This window comes from Drosophila sechellia, chromosome 3R (assembly GCF_004382195.2).
Source record: "Drosophila sechellia strain sech25 chromosome 3R, ASM438219v1, whole genome shotgun sequence".
NCBI lineage: Eukaryota > Metazoa > Arthropoda > Insecta > Diptera > Drosophilidae > Drosophila > Drosophila sechellia.
This window is the reverse complement of record NC_045952.1, coordinates 23,237,233-23,252,676: the sequence shown is the minus strand read 5'-3', so window position 1 is coordinate 23,252,676 and position 15,444 is coordinate 23,237,233. Positions and strand designations below refer to the sequence as shown.

At 37.9% G+C, this 15,444-nt stretch overlaps 1 protein-coding gene across 38 annotated transcripts in view; it reads right to left on the bottom strand.

Moving 5' to 3' along the window:
- Positions 1 to 172: 172 nt before the first annotated feature.
- LOC6607786 (calcium-activated potassium channel slowpoke) overlaps positions 173 to 15,444 on the bottom strand; it is a 50,355-nt gene continuing 35,083 nt past the window's right edge. For 12 of the 38 annotated variants that reach the window (XM_032722606.1, XM_032722607.1, XM_032722600.1 and 9 more), the window contains 10 exons: positions 8,775 to 8,849; positions 7,896 to 7,928; positions 7,642 to 7,831; positions 6,987 to 7,052; positions 5,203 to 5,380; positions 4,639 to 5,146; positions 4,279 to 4,415; positions 4,035 to 4,177; positions 3,735 to 3,954; positions 173 to 3,678 (listed from right to left, as the gene is read on the bottom strand). In XM_032722606.1, the coding sequence (XP_032578497.1) occupies positions 3,541 to 3,678; positions 3,735 to 3,954; positions 4,035 to 4,177; positions 4,279 to 4,415; positions 4,639 to 5,146; positions 5,203 to 5,380; positions 6,987 to 7,052; positions 7,642 to 7,831; positions 7,896 to 7,928; positions 8,775 to 8,849 (1,688 nt within the window). In that variant the 3' untranslated portion in view covers positions 173 to 3,540. The remainder of the gene's footprint in view (positions 3,679 to 3,734; positions 3,955 to 4,034; positions 4,178 to 4,278; positions 4,416 to 4,638; positions 5,147 to 5,202; positions 5,381 to 6,986; positions 7,053 to 7,641; positions 7,832 to 7,895; positions 7,929 to 8,774; positions 8,850 to 15,444) is intronic. The other 26 variants (XM_032722632.1, XM_032722633.1, XM_032722629.1 and 23 more) reach the window with 8 other exon arrangements.

Below are 15,444 nucleotides of genomic sequence, written 5' to 3'. Positions count from 1 at the left end.
TTATGTTAATTATGATATCTTAATATCGTTATTCCTTAAAAATGAACATTTCCGCCTTAAACCTGTAAAATTATCATATTAGTTTCGGTTTTCGTTTTGGTTTTTAGCTGCAAACGTTGATTCTATACAAAAAATCTAACTACAGTAAAATGCTGCATAGCTTCACATTTACGAGTATGATAATATATTTTATACGTTTTTTTTTTTTTGTTTTCATTTTTATTGACGAGTTTTCTACAAAAACCTTTGCACTTACGCTAGTTTATACGGCATTGAGTAGTTGTATGCGACATTATTAATATATATGCATGTAAATATATATTATTTGTTGAAAACAAAGCTGCTCGGAAGTGTTGAATTGAGGGAAGTGGAAAAATACAAGAAGTTATTATCAATCATTAATAATCATTTAAGAATTGGGAAATGCGATTGGGAAAGGCAGCTTTGTCAGCGTGTTTTTCATTTCTATTCTATTCAGAGAAGCTTTCTTTCGGATAGTTTCTGGTTTGCCTTGGTTGAGTATGTACTATATCTGCATTCGTTTTTATTTTTATTTCATTTATGTAGATCTGCTATAGCGTAAACATGATTTTATCAAGTTTCACAACATCGAGAGTTCATTTTTGTTCTTGTTGTTGGGTTCATCGCTGTTGAGTGTGTGTGTGTGTGTGAGTATCGGTGTGGTGTTGGTGTATAAGTGAGGTTTCTATAAATTTAATAACTAGTTTATTCATTTAAAAATTATGTTTAACTTTTGGGTTTTCGCTACGCCATCGCCTATTCATCGATTTTTGTTATTTCCTTTTATTATTAATTTTATTTTAGGATTGCAAATGCGTTTTGTTGTCGATTTAATAATAAGTTTATCATTAACAATATATGAACTGCTTGTCGCGATAACTAGTCGTCATAGTTTATGCTAAGCTATGCTATGCTCTCGATTCGTTAACATTTACACTTGACTATTACGTTAATCATTACCTTTACCATTACCATTAAATTAAATGTACTTTAATGGAGTTTAAATGTTTCTCACATCGCACCGCTACATACACGTTTACATCAATTTCGAAGGCGCATAATATTCACATATTTTGTTTTTAATTTACGTTCTGGGTAAGTCTAGGCTGCACAAAATTCCACTACAAATCAATCATGAAACGAATTGGTAATTGGCTCTTCTCTATTATCGCTTATAAACGGTTGTGTTTTACTCTTCGTATTAAATTTAAAAGCTCGAATTCGTTTTACTTAAATTTGTTATTCGCTAATCGTGTGTGAAAACAATCAAACTAAACAAATCCAGTGGTTGTAGCTATTCTGTGCCATTTTCTTGTTACGCTTCTTTGGTTTTCCCACTATTGATGAAATGCTGTTTGCTGATTTTTATTTTTTATTTCTTGTTGTGATCTCTACATTTAATGTGATTTCTATACGCTTTGGCAGTGTTTATCATTTGAACAAATTACAATTATGATCCGAAAACTCTTGCTTTGTGAACGGCAAAACGAAACAGCACAGGATAAACGGGTTAAACGATATCGTAGTCGAGATACTTTAGTTACTTATCATATTTACAGGCTATGTACAAAAATCAGAGCGTTCCTTTCGAAAGTTTCGAGCGCAAGTGCGTGAAGTTGGTAGAGAAGTTAGTACAGATGGTTATAGCCAGAAGTCGGAGTTGGAACTTAACGTTTTCGCCATTTGGTTACCGATTGTATCTATCAAAATTTGTTTAGAACACCACAGTTGCTGCTCGTAAATCGCTGGTAAAAAGCGCACACATTCACATACACTAAAAAATATTACTAACTACGTTTCATCAGCTTTCGTCGCACTCTATATATTCCGGCCTAGGTGTCCTCTATATTAAGTGGTATTCAATAATGATTCGAATGCGCTACTTACAATATTTTCTCAGGGCTTTCTGCCCTGCGATTTTTTTGGTTTTTTTGTGTGTAGAGATGTGAATGTTAGAAGTTGTTCAATTTAGAATTAGCAATTAGCAAATTTGACTTGTGTCGAGTGAAAAAGCTGAGACTCATCTAGTTAAGTGTAGTACTTTGCATATGGTTTAGTATTTGCCTCCAAACTTGCCTGGATTCGGCGATTCTTTGGTAGAAACAACCATGTTTTCTCTGGCTTTCATAAAAGTTCAGGTCGAGCCATATGGTATGTGTATTTGTTTTAGGCATACGAATTAGCTAGCAGATTGTTGGCTTTAAGGTGTTAGGTGTCATTAATCGATATTTGTGTTTAGGTTTACATTAAAAGTTTAATGATTACAATATGCTTCGCTCTATATAAATCGTTTTGCGCATGCTCAGAAACTTCTAAATGCAGTTTTTGAATTTTAGCCTCATTGCCTTGTATCTGTATCTCGCTATCAGTATCTGTATCTCAGCCAAAAGCAATCCGCAATGCATTGTTTGCAGTGTTGTTTAATTGGTGTGTTCGATATAAATTGTTGCGTTGTGGCCGCATTCAGCGACTTAGAGATAGATTTTGAGACATGAGAGTACACAGATCGAGTAGACTTAGTTTGTAGTTTTTGGTAGTTTCTTGTTTTTCGCTCAGTGTTCCTTGTTTCCTTGTTTAATGTGTAGCTTACCTCACTAATGGTTCCCAATTGCTTACGTCACACCATTGAGATGGATTTTCGTTTAGAATTCAATTTTCAATTGTTTCTTATGCAATGATAGCGCCATGAAGTTAACTCAAAATGTAAACGAAAATTAGTGGTAAATGATTCTTAAATTTAAATGCAAATGTAAATGTAAATGATAGTCGACAGCACTCATACGTAAATACATACCCATAAGTATAACTAATGATTGTTGCTTGGAAACCGAAATTGGGGTTGAACCAAGTGACAAAACCAACTTAAAAGTTAAATAATAATAAGAATATTTTATTGGGGCACACAATGTTGATAACAAAATAATAGGGATAAACAAGGATACAAAATCAACCAATGTAGTTGCAAGACTAAAATTATAGATATACAGAATATGATAATTTCAAGGTTCTAAAAAGGCATACGGAATGATGTGGGAAGCAATCAGTTGGCAGTTGAACGATGGATATCAGGGCTAAAGTTCTTGGTCCCCCGATCCGGATTAGCTTTTTATGTGTGCGGAGGCAGGCGGCATTGCCGTCGACGTTGATCTGGTGGCGAGTGGTTCCGTTTCCGGTTGTCTCTTGATTGTTAGTTGGGATGGACAAAATACACCGAGCCGCATGCCCCCACACACATAAAAGAGCAGAGCAGCGCATTTAATGGCACGCAAGTTATGGTCGTAATCTCTAACTTATTAACGCTTTTGATTTCACTTTTGTACACGGTACAATCGATTTACATACAAATATGTCTTTTTTCGCTGCCGATTTGTTGTCGCCTTGTCGCGAGTATCAAATATCTTATGCCAATAGGTAGTTGTGGATGCGTTGCCACAAATGCGCTGCTCTGCCTTCGATTAGCTTCTCCATCGTTCAAATGTACGAATAAGGACCATCAGTTAAGGCGCTACACAGTAACAATCAAGAGTTATCATCCTTGTTGGAGCCGCCCCCACCGACCCCGGAACCCTGTGTGTTGGTGCCACGTCCGCCTGCAGGTGCTCGTACCGCTGGCGGCTTGTACTCCAGGCCCGGATCGAATTGCATTAAAACGAATACCTATATAATGCACATTTTATATTGGAATGTTAGTGTATACTTGTAAAGAAACTCACCTGATCTGTTGGCAGTAGTGAAAAGTCATCGGGTGGGTTGGTTATTACATAACGTTTGCTGCTCGCATCACAACTGGAGCTGGTGTCCCTGAATCGGTATAGTCCGATGCATAGCATTCCGTACGACTTGAGGGCTGCCACAAACAGGTCCCCATACTTGCCGCACTCCCCAAATTGAGCCAACGGACCGTCGTACAGTGAGATTTGACCCACTCGACATCTATGGTGGAATTAAAATTAGGCAATTGCATCCCAGAAAGCTCATTAAAGGTGTTAAAACTAACTGATTCCGCCACCTACCTGTCTCGATTGCTCAGACTCTCCACAGTGCTGTAGCCTCCCCGGAGGCCAGCTCCCTCGGCCAGGATCAGTTCCAGCTCAGGCGTGGCGCCGCCCGTTATCAGTGAGCGGATCAGCGTTAAGGCGTTTTGATTGAAGTAGGTCTATACAGTTGGGTATCAATCGAAAGTATATACATATAACCAAACAAAAAAGGTGCCAAAAGGGGGCTTGACCCTTTCAATGACTAAAACAAGGACATTACCGTGGACATCAGCGAGTCTAACACACTCACAGCGAAGGCTGTGCCGCAGGCGAAAGGCTGCGTCAGATATAGTTCTGTATCTGGATCATCGTCGTCGTCTTGATCGAGAAACTGCACGTTACTATCATTGACCAGTTCTTTAAACGACAACCAACATGTGAAGCATTAGTAGAGCACACACTTAAACCGCATTCGGAGCAGAAAGCGGGTGAGCCTGGCCAGGACATAGGATGTACCCTCCAACCCAGCAGCCCCCTACAGTCCCCCACCCCCATGCCATCACCCACGTCCAAATCCTGGCCAGCCTCACAATCGTTCGGTCGTTCGCAAACTCGGCCAACTTAGTGCGATGCAGTTTACCTGTTATCATGGGCACATTGGCGCCATAGACCGAGCCCCTCCGCTGCAGCACAATGGGACTGCCGGCGGTGGCGCTCAGGTTGTCGAACTCCGGGCCGCGCTGGCTGAGCACACCGATCGTGTCGTCGAAGGTCATGGCCTTGATGTTCAGCGAGGCGAGGATCGCCTCCTTGTCGGCCAGCGTGGGATCGTCGTTGCTAGGAACTTTCGCCGACAGGATGCAGCACATATCACACAGATTGACGTTCACGGCCCGCAGGTCGGCACGGCTCAGCGGCGATCCGTTGAGCACCGAGATCTTGGGCAGGTTCTGCAGCATCTTCCACTCGCGCCGTATGTAGTCCACCGAGCCCACGATGACCACGTGCTTCAGCTCGTGGTAGTGGAAGTTGGACGCCCGCAGCGGCATCACCAGATTCCGCAGCCCGATCAGCGGCGAATCGGGATCGGCAAACAGGCACACGACCACGTGACCGTTTAGCACGGTCATGGCCGCCTGGTTGCGATCCTGTAGAGAAGTTGTGCAGGTTAACTTTCAATGAGCACTGATTGCACTAGACTTACCAGTATGCAGTCTTCTAAGCTCTTTGCCGGACTCCAGTGGAACATGCCCGTCGAGTCGTACTTCATTTCGGTCTTCTCGAAATCAAAGTCCTTCGACTGGTCGTCCGCAATGCCGGCGGGCAAGGATACGCCTCCATTTTGATTCTGTGTGCCCGTGCCGGAACTGCGACTCGTCGGCCTAGACACAAGTAGATCGATAGGACAGAGATAGGAGTTAGCCATCGGGCGGTCTGTGCTGTAGCTGGATTCGATTCGATTCGATCATAATGGGTTTTACTTCGATTCAACTTTTGACTTGCATATGCAGATTATCAACCAATTCAATTCAAAAACAAACGCTACATCCAAATGCAAAGTGTTCATCGGAAACGCTACGAGTACGTGTTTCGTTCAATAAATGATGTGAATACTTCAATATGAGTACGAGTACTTGGGGCATATTGAATTAAAATGTGATCTCAATATACGATAGTTAAAGATAGTTAAGAAGAGTTTTACGTTTACAAAGATAAATACACGGATAGTAAGAAAGATAGAGAGTTAGAGAAGATCATGTGCTAATAACAAAAGTCTTCAAATGAATGCGAACAAGTATTTGAGAATAAATCAATGTGTCACTACGCAAAATGCTCAACTGCTCCATCCGGCGGCGGTTGGGATGTTTGGATCAAAAACTTTATATACTATATAGTGTATTAGGTGGTCGGCTAACTCCCTCCAGGTGTTTCATTGTGATTCGGGTGCTCGGCATGCGCGAGGGAGCGGCCTTTGTTAATCCATAACCCTTCCGATCCGCCGAACTTGGCATTTTCATCTACAATACTTAATATTGTGTCTTCTTAATTGAAAAAAAAAAACGTAAAAATATAAAATATATGGTACACAGGTGCAAGTCTTGATACAAAGATGAACACAGAAAAACACACACAACACTTAAATTGCAATTCAAGTTCAAATGATTCAGAGAAATAGATATAGAATGCAGGAAAAAAATGGGCGATTATTGAGCTTAATGTATGCTTTTGTGGTCTAGAACCAACTTAGTTTTATGAGTTTCGAAGAAGAAATTGAAATATTTGTTAGAAGTTTCGTAGTCTGCGCCAAAAGATTGCTACAATATTTGACTGATTCTTTTCTCAAGATGGGTGGAAAGATCTAAAGTTTCCCTAAGGGAAATTCATATGGTAAAACACTTCTCTTATATAAATATTTGCGTACAGTTAAAATATACACAAGACATTAGCGCGGCAAATAAATCAGCAAAAGTAGAGTTAAAGAAGTTCTTAAAAAAAGCTGCTTCAACGAATATATAAAATTAGAACCCTTATGACTTAAACATTGAACCCAAAGTAAAGTTGTTACTTGTTAGTTTACTTTGAGGGGCAGATAGATATTAGTAGACAGAATGCTTCAGAATGGAATGCGGTTAGTTATGCTGGGGATAGTTTAGATGGCAAAATAATCATGGGGCGCTCACACATACACACCAACATTTACAAACGCACAAACACATACGCACACAGACACAGAAGACAGCGACATGACAAAAAAAAATGCACAAATTTGTTAAAATTCTTATTATGTTTAGTACGCGATTTTGATGGAATATGGCATAGCTTTCGATCAATCAATATCAATATCAATGTGTGTCAAACAAAATGCGCATAAGATGTAGTTAGATAAGTATTAACGAATACTAAGGTATAGTTTAAAAAAAGGCTTTTGGCTTTTTTAGTTTCGATAGAGTTTGTAAGTTAAAAATCTAGGAAATTATGGACGCATACATGAGCTTTTTAACTTCGTAAGCAAGTTGATAGCCCGCATAAGGGTTAGCATCATTCTCTGGTGGCCTGAAACAAGATGTTGTTCGTTTTTATACATTTAGACTGGTTAAAAGTTAATAATTGGTTGATTGGTTTGTTTGTTGTTTGTTTGGGTTTTATTCGTTTTTCGAGAGTGCGCGAGTGGTTGAGTGGTTGAGCAGGTGAGTGAGAGACAGTTAGTTGAGGTGTTTCGATTAGTTGGTTAAAGAGCATTTACATATGTACGAGATACCTATTCATCCTTATCCTTATCCTGACCATTTTGTTGTGTCAAATAAAACGTGTGTGGCAAACACAATAGCCATAATTGAGTGTAACATAATCTCTCGTTCTTTTTTTTTTGTTCGATTGTAACGCAACGGAAAAGTGGAAAATCAAACTTGATGCAGCTGCAAACAGAGTTTTCCTAGTGGGTGTATTCATTGGGTTATCTTGCTGCTTGCTCTTGCTCGATTACCGACTTTGCTTTGCTATATATATTTGATTTGATAACAGAGTGCTGTTTAATGTGATCAAACTCTATAGTTAAGTAGATGGCCTGCTGTTCCACCCCATGTTAAATATATATTATTTATATATATGTACAGTCCCCGCAGGATAAGTGCGATTGGCTTACCTGTTGTACTGCGATGGCGATATCACTTGGCCCTCCACCTGTCGGCTCACATTCACCGTCGGCTTCACCTTGTTCACCTGCTTTCCCGCCGCCGCAGCTGCCGCAGCCGCCGCTGCCGTGTTGTTCATGTGGTGCATGCCACCCGTGCCGTTGCCAGTGCCATTCGGCCGGCGCACATTGCGATTGAGTACTGTAATCACAAGAGATGGTTGCGCACATGAGAATGATATGTAGTCAATCCCATCGAAACTTACGATTCGTATCTTCTCTGTCACGAGTGATATCACCTGTGGCAGATAGGCAGTTTTTGATTTGTATCATTTGGCATTGGCAGGCAGAAGCGTTGTTGTTTTTTTTTTTTTTTTTTTGACGAGATCAGAGATAGAGAGCAGATCAATCGATTAGTAATCTTGGCAATAGCTCCGTCACGCTGATCAGAGAGTGTGAAGAGATACTCATTGGCTTTAAGTATTAGTCATTAGTTAATCGAGAAAGGTATTTTTGAGCCGCGTGTTGCGTGTTGCACTTGGTTTAGGTTTAGGTTACTGGTTCTTAGTTCTTAGTTCTTGTCATTATGTGATGTTGTGTGTGGTTGCGACAGTAATAAACAAAATTGGTAACAAGCAGATTGTTTATGCACACCGAGTGATGTGTACAAATAAGTAAGTTAAGGTAAATAGACATCGATATGTGGGTATGGTAATACGGAAGATATATAGTATATCGGTTCTTTAGATTAGAGAGTATATCAACGAGTTACATTAGCAGAGGAACGAGTTCTGTTCAAGAATCAACGCAAAAACAGAGTTATGCAAACGAATATCTAAACAATTATCAATGGGTTATCGATTGGATTGGATACATTTTCATCTCTTACGTTTTCAACTGAGGAAAAAGCGAACCAAGGCAAACGAAATCGTAGGGCAAACTGATAACTGAATGTGATCTTGACCTTGGGCATGGATGTGTGTGTGTGTTATGTGAGACTGGGTGGGTGGGTAGCTGTTTTGCTGGATTACTGGGCTATCCACTTGAACACCTCCGATTCAAAATAACCTTTCTGTGGATCTGATCTCTGACTGATACCAAATTGAGTGTTCGTTCTTTCGTTCGACTGGGAGACGAGACTTTACCCGATACAGATCCACGCACATGCACCCGCTTGGGTAGCTCTGGAGGAGTAAATGTGGGTGCAGGATGGTGTTCATCTGTAAAATACGGTGGTTCGTTATCACACAGCTCGGCAAATCAGATTCGGTGTGTATGCAATTTCATTTTTTTTTTGTGTTATTTATATGGTCAAGCTTTTTTATGTGAAGCTCAAAACTGCTTTTGAATATACATCAAATTCTTTTTCTGTTTTCTTTTTTTTTTTTTTTTGATTTTTTTAGGGGGGATTGTGTTTGGTTTTTGTAAGAACTGAAGCGGTAAGAGTATTGGTTTGTGTTCAAAATAAACACGAAATTCGAGAGGAAATCATAGAGAAATTAGTCTGACTCTTGGGAAAACCCAGGAAAACCTGACGAACTCAAATCAAACGAAAAATGGCCGTCGGCCGAAACTGAACGAAAAGTGTTCAAGATGGTCGGGGGATGGTTTTTGGGGATTCATTTTAGGGTATTTGCTTTATAGAATATCGAACAAAACATGCAAATAAATATGAATTGGAACAGAACTGGTGACGGTGTCATCTTACATTTATACAAACGGTTACATAATACATATAAAGAGATAGATAGATAAAAAGAGTATAGGTACAAATAGAGCTAAGCAAGCAGTGGTATATAGTATATTGGTATTCTGCTACATAGGGATACAAACCAAATCGGTTAAAGCTTGAAGCATTATTTAAGCAACACGCTGACTAAGTGCGGACTACAAGCTGAGTAGCGAGATATGCAATATTCTATATAGTCATCAATAGCTGGTTTTTTGGCTCCCTGGATTTCAGTATCCGATTGTCAAGCACTTAACACTTAGGCTGCTAAAACTGCTAACACCCACTTAAAGAAGAACTTCAAAAACGATCTCTCCAACTACGAGTTGCACTATCTAGTTTATCCCCAGCTTCTGATATTGGGGGCTGATTGAAACGCTCATTGATGGTCAGCAATTTAACTGCACGGAATTTTGAATTTAATCGCTCTCTAATTGGAATCTCCTGTTCCCCGGAGGATTGTGATTGGTGCAGTGCTCGGGGGGATGAGGAGGAGATGCTTGCTTTTTATGTTCATTTTACTGCTTTGGGTGGTTGTGATCGAATATTGGGTCTAATCATTGGCTCAGTTGCTTTGCTTTCTCAAGTCATTTGCATTTTATTTATTCATGTTGATTTATGTATGGTTTAAAACTAAAACTGACGATGTCTCTAATATAATGGGGTTCTCTCTTCAAAACGAAAACGAGTTATAACCGAAACAAAACCAATGTACAATACAAATCACGATATTTTGAAGGAAAATTTATCAAGGACTCTATTAATTCAAATGATCACGAAACGTTTTCGACAAGTACAAATGCGATATTGAAATGGATGTTCTTAATTTCTGGTATGGATATACAACAGTTAATTAATTAATTTATTTGTGCTTTATCCCTTATATATATATGTACATTTCATTAAAGCTAATGGTATAATTTGGTATTTACAGTGTTTAGCTAAGGCTTTCATCTGAAATATTTATTAATTATGTCTAGTTGACCTGTTTTTAGTTTTTTGTATAACAATATTTATTATTTATTAAGGAAAACAAGGGAGAAGAAAAACCTTAATTGACTTACAACTAACTTAAAAAACTAAGACTTGAAACAAAAGATTGTTAATATTGTATTTTTTGTTGAACTTTTTGTACACCTACTTTTATATGTAGGTACTTAGTGTTTGTGTAATAAGGTAAGTTCATTATTAATTTTAACAGCTTGTTTTGGCATATTTGAAGTTTTTTGATATGAGTTTGAGCACATCTACCCCAAACAGGTGACCCATACATTAATATTGGATTAAAAATTGTTTTAAAAATTATGATCTTATTGGATATTGATAATTTAGATTTACGATTTATTAGAGGGTACAGTGTGCAAATAATTTTATTAACTTTCATAATTGTGTTGTTGATGTGGTATTTAAATGTTAGTTTTTTATCAAAAATTATACCCAAATATCGAATGTTGTCAACCCATTGTATTGGAGAGTCTAGTATTCGCAACTGTCTATCAGGAAGATAACGAGGTTTCCTTCTTTTTGTAAAAAATATAGCATTCGTTTTATTAGGGTTAATTTTAATTTTCCATTTTTTGTAATATATGTCTAATTCATTTAAGTAACTCTGCATGGATTGATTTATCTCGCTGTACGAGAAACCAGCACTGTAGACAGCGGCGTCGTCAGCAAACAGTGAAAGTACACAGTTTGTAGCTTGTGGAATATCGTGTGTAAAAATATTAAACAATGTAGGTCCTAAGACAGAACCCTGTGGCACACCTGCATTTAAAATTCGTCTAGCAGATTGACTACTGTCCAAATTAACGCTAAAGTATCGATGTGTCAAAAAATTTTGAACTATTTTAATGAGGTATATGGGAGTTCCAATCATCTTTAGTTTGTGCAACAGTCCGTCATGCCATACAGTATCAAATGCAGCCTCAATATCAAGTGTAACCAGCCCTACAGATTGTTTGGATTGGATACTTTCTTTAATATAATTTCTTAGTTTTAAGGTCGGCAGTATGGTATTTAGACCATTTCTAAAACCATACTGTACCGTTGGTAGTGTGTTGTGTATGTCCAAAAATTTCACCAATCTCAATTTAATTAATTTTTCCAGAATCTTGGACAATCCGCTTAATAGGCTTATTGGTCGGTAGCTTTCAGGGTTATCAGGAGGTTTTCCTGGTTTGAGAATTGGAACTATTTTTGCTATCTTCCAATCCCGTGGGAAATAGCCTGCCTGAAGACAGTGATTGGCAATGTTAACAATATGATTAATGGCGCTTGTAGGAAGGTTTTTCAAGGATATATTAGGTATTCCATCAATTCCAGGAGATTTTCTAGTATGGAGAGCTTTTACAATTGAAAAAACCTCTGGATAAGTGACTCTACAAATTTCTGCGATGTTGTTTGGGGTTTCAGCTATAGATTGTAAAGATATTTTGACTTGGTCAATTGTATTTTGGTTTGAATATGAATGTGTCAGATTATGCTTCAGTTGAAAGACATCAGCAAGAATATTCGCTTTTTCTTTTCCAGAAGCGTATATTTCATCAGCTTTACTTAGACACGGAACAATTTGTTTTCTTTTTTTAATTGCTTTGGTTATATTCCAAAAGGGTTTGCTGCATTTATCCAGCTTTTGAAGTTTATTGTTCCATTTTGCATTATTATAAATGAAAAGCTCTTTTCGTATGATGTAATTTAAATGATCACATCTTGATTTTAGTAATGGATGACGTGACCTAAACCATTGTCTTTGGATAATATTTCTTGTTTTAAATAATTCAGTTATATGTACAGGGAGTGTAAGCTTGGAGTGATGTATAGGTTTATGAGGGACTGCTTTAAGAAAGGCATAATTGATTACTCTAGTGAAAGAGCCGATTAAATTATCAATATCCAAAGTCGATATCTGTGAGCAGTTGACAACCACCTCTTCAACCATCAGCCTTTCATTTATAATTCTCTTAAAAAGCGCCCAATTTGCCCTTCCCAAAATCGGATATGTTTTTACATTGCGCATAAAATTTGTAGAGTATTTAATAACCACTGGTAGGTGATCAGAGGAAAGCTCTTGCATTACTGCTGGATTAGCCAGCTGGTTAGGGATATTAGTGAGGCATAGGTCCAATGTTGATGCTTTTGCTTTATGGTTATGCGGAATATATGTGGGTTGCGTAGGGTACAAAATACTGAATTTTCCCAGGTCTGAAAGTTCATTGAGAATTTTGCCCCAACCATTGGCTCGGGTACACTTCCATGCTCTGTGGCGCGAGTTGAAGTCCCCGCAAATTAGAAAATTTCCATTTATTTGTGAGATCTTAAGGAGATCAGATCTATACAAACTTTTTAAATGATTATGGTCCCAAGATAAATCACATGAACTAGGAATACATTTTGAAGTATTTCCAGCAAAGTAAATAGAGTAAATTTTTAGACTGGAATTAGAGTCAGTGTTGATTTGTATACCTACATTTTCAATAACATGACTTTTAATGCAGGGTATTTGTTCATGTATCAATGTGTTACTAACTGCAATGGCAACGCCGCCTCCCCTACTTTCCTTCCTGTCATTTCTGTATATAGTGTATTCGGGTATATTAAAACGGTCACTATGAGTCAGCCACGTTTCATTTATAAGTGCTATGTGAATGTGATTATTTTCTAAGAACTTGATCAGTTCTATACGTTTGTTTCTAACGGCACGAGCATTCCATGCCATAATATTCAAATTATCAATAAAATTATTTGTTTGTGTAAACATACTTAATCGCTAACTGAGAAATTACTTGAAATTGCTCTCCCTTATTGGAGCATTCATTAAGTCTTGTTATTAATTCAGACAAAAGAGAATTTATCTCTTCACATGAAAAGAGATTAGTTTCATTTGTGATATTTGCTTTGGGATTAGGCAAAGTATGAATATTGGTGAGTGCATTACTATAGCTACCAAAGTTGAGTTGTTGCACTCTCTTAGTTTGAGTAGGCAATGAGATCTGGGGTTGATTTCCAAAGAGAGCAGATGGAGCGATGTGTTGCTTAGAATTCCTCATTCCATGAGCTTCCAAGTTATTTCTTCCAATGCGTTGTGATGAGCGTTTGGAAAGTAAATTGAGATAAGAAATTCGGCATGGGCATGTCAGTTCTGTCGATGGATGGTCGCCTTTACAGTTAGCGCATTTTTTGTTGTTTACGTCCATACATACGGCAGTCTGGTGTGATCCAGCACAATGGGCACATGATGTTTTAACTGAACAATTATTTGATCCATGTCCAAATAGTTGGCAATTGTAGCATTGAGTAATTTTATTCTGCAATTTCACTTTATACTCCCAGCGTACTTTAGTGTGGTTGACATACATAAAGTTTTTGCGCAGTTCCTTTACTGTGATACTTTTGTTAACGAAATAAACAATGTACAGTAATAATTCATGATCAGACTTAGTTTTCTTTTCCACAATTTTGACTTCGGTGCATTGTAATCCTAGGTTTTGTAGCATGGATTTGACAGTTTCAATTGGTAGTTTATCCAGCCCGGATAAAATGGCTTTGTATGGCTTGTTTGATCTAGTATCGTACGTGTAGAACTCACAGTTATGTTCCTTGAGTTGGTTACAAGCTGCATTGAAACAGTCCATATTTGGTAAAAATATTTTAATTCCAATTGAGATGGTTTTAATAAAGTAATCATCAGTTTTAATTTTAGCCATTAGCTCGTGTACAAATTTTGTATTTTGTTTAATTAATGTTATAGGAGGTGGTTTGATTATTATTTCATCAAGTGTGTCCGTTTCAATAGGTTTATCATCATTATCATCGTCTAAAGTTTGTAGTGGACGAAAATAATTTGTAAATTGCTTGGAGCCCCGTTCGTTCTGGCGCTCCACTAGTGGTTTATTCCTTTTAGTACGCATTTTTTCAACGGCAGATGCTTCAGCATCACCAATTGCATCACTTGAACGTTTGATTGTAGTCCTTTGCGAATATCACAATTAAAGAAGAAAACAGAAAATATCTAATGTACACCACAATGTTCTCAGAGAGAACAGAAGATAACGATCGCAGCGTTCAATTTTTACAACCGCGTTCGACAAGAGCTAGTCGAAGACTGATATACAACAGTTTGAGTTAGTTTGACTTACTTGACAACGAGTATTCATCGTCTTCTACACACACACACAGAGACATATAAATAGGAGTATTTATTGTAGTTGTAGTAGTTGATACGGAACACGAATGTGTGGGTAGGGAGGTACAATAGAAAGATGATAGGTTTACATATTTGAAATATTATATAGAAAGGAACATAGGTCCGGGCGTAGAAGATCGAATTTGTATATATATTACAGAAAATGAGTGTAGAGTGTGGTATTGTGTTTCAGGATTGCAGGTCCTTGGAACCCGAAGTGTTGTGTTCATTGGAGTGTTGGTGTAACCACTTAGTATATCATATAAAGAGGAAACTTGAAGTATTTGTTTGGATATGACATAGTTGTTCAAAGATACGTGAACGGTTAGAATTTGAATCACGAAGTAACGAATTACTATACGACATGATATGATGCGATACGATAGATACAGTACAATATGTAGTTAACGTTTATACAAGATACTTTACGATACAGTAGGGGTACGATTATTATGAAGAATATGACTCGACTTGATAACAAAAACGAATAGTATGGATAGTATGGAGTTCATACGAAAACACAACGCTTGAATCGATTATGGTTACTGAATATGTAGTATCCAAACAGTTGATTTCCAATATTAACTCAAAGCGAAGTTCGGTTTGGTATTCTCTTGACTTTACTACACACACACACGCACACTAGGGTTAAAGTTGAATACGAAACAGTACACAATTACTAGAAGAACGAACGAGTAGAAACGTAACATGTAGATATGTGTGTGTGTGTTGTGTAGTGCATTAGTGTTGGAAAGGGGTCGTTTGGTTATTTGGGGGGCGGGTCCAGGGACTTTGTGTGCTTGTGTTGGTGTTTGTGTTCTATGTTTTGAGTTCTGAATTCTGAGTTCCGACAAAGATTGATTGATTTTCGATTGTTTGGCTGCCTGATTGATTGGCTTAGTTT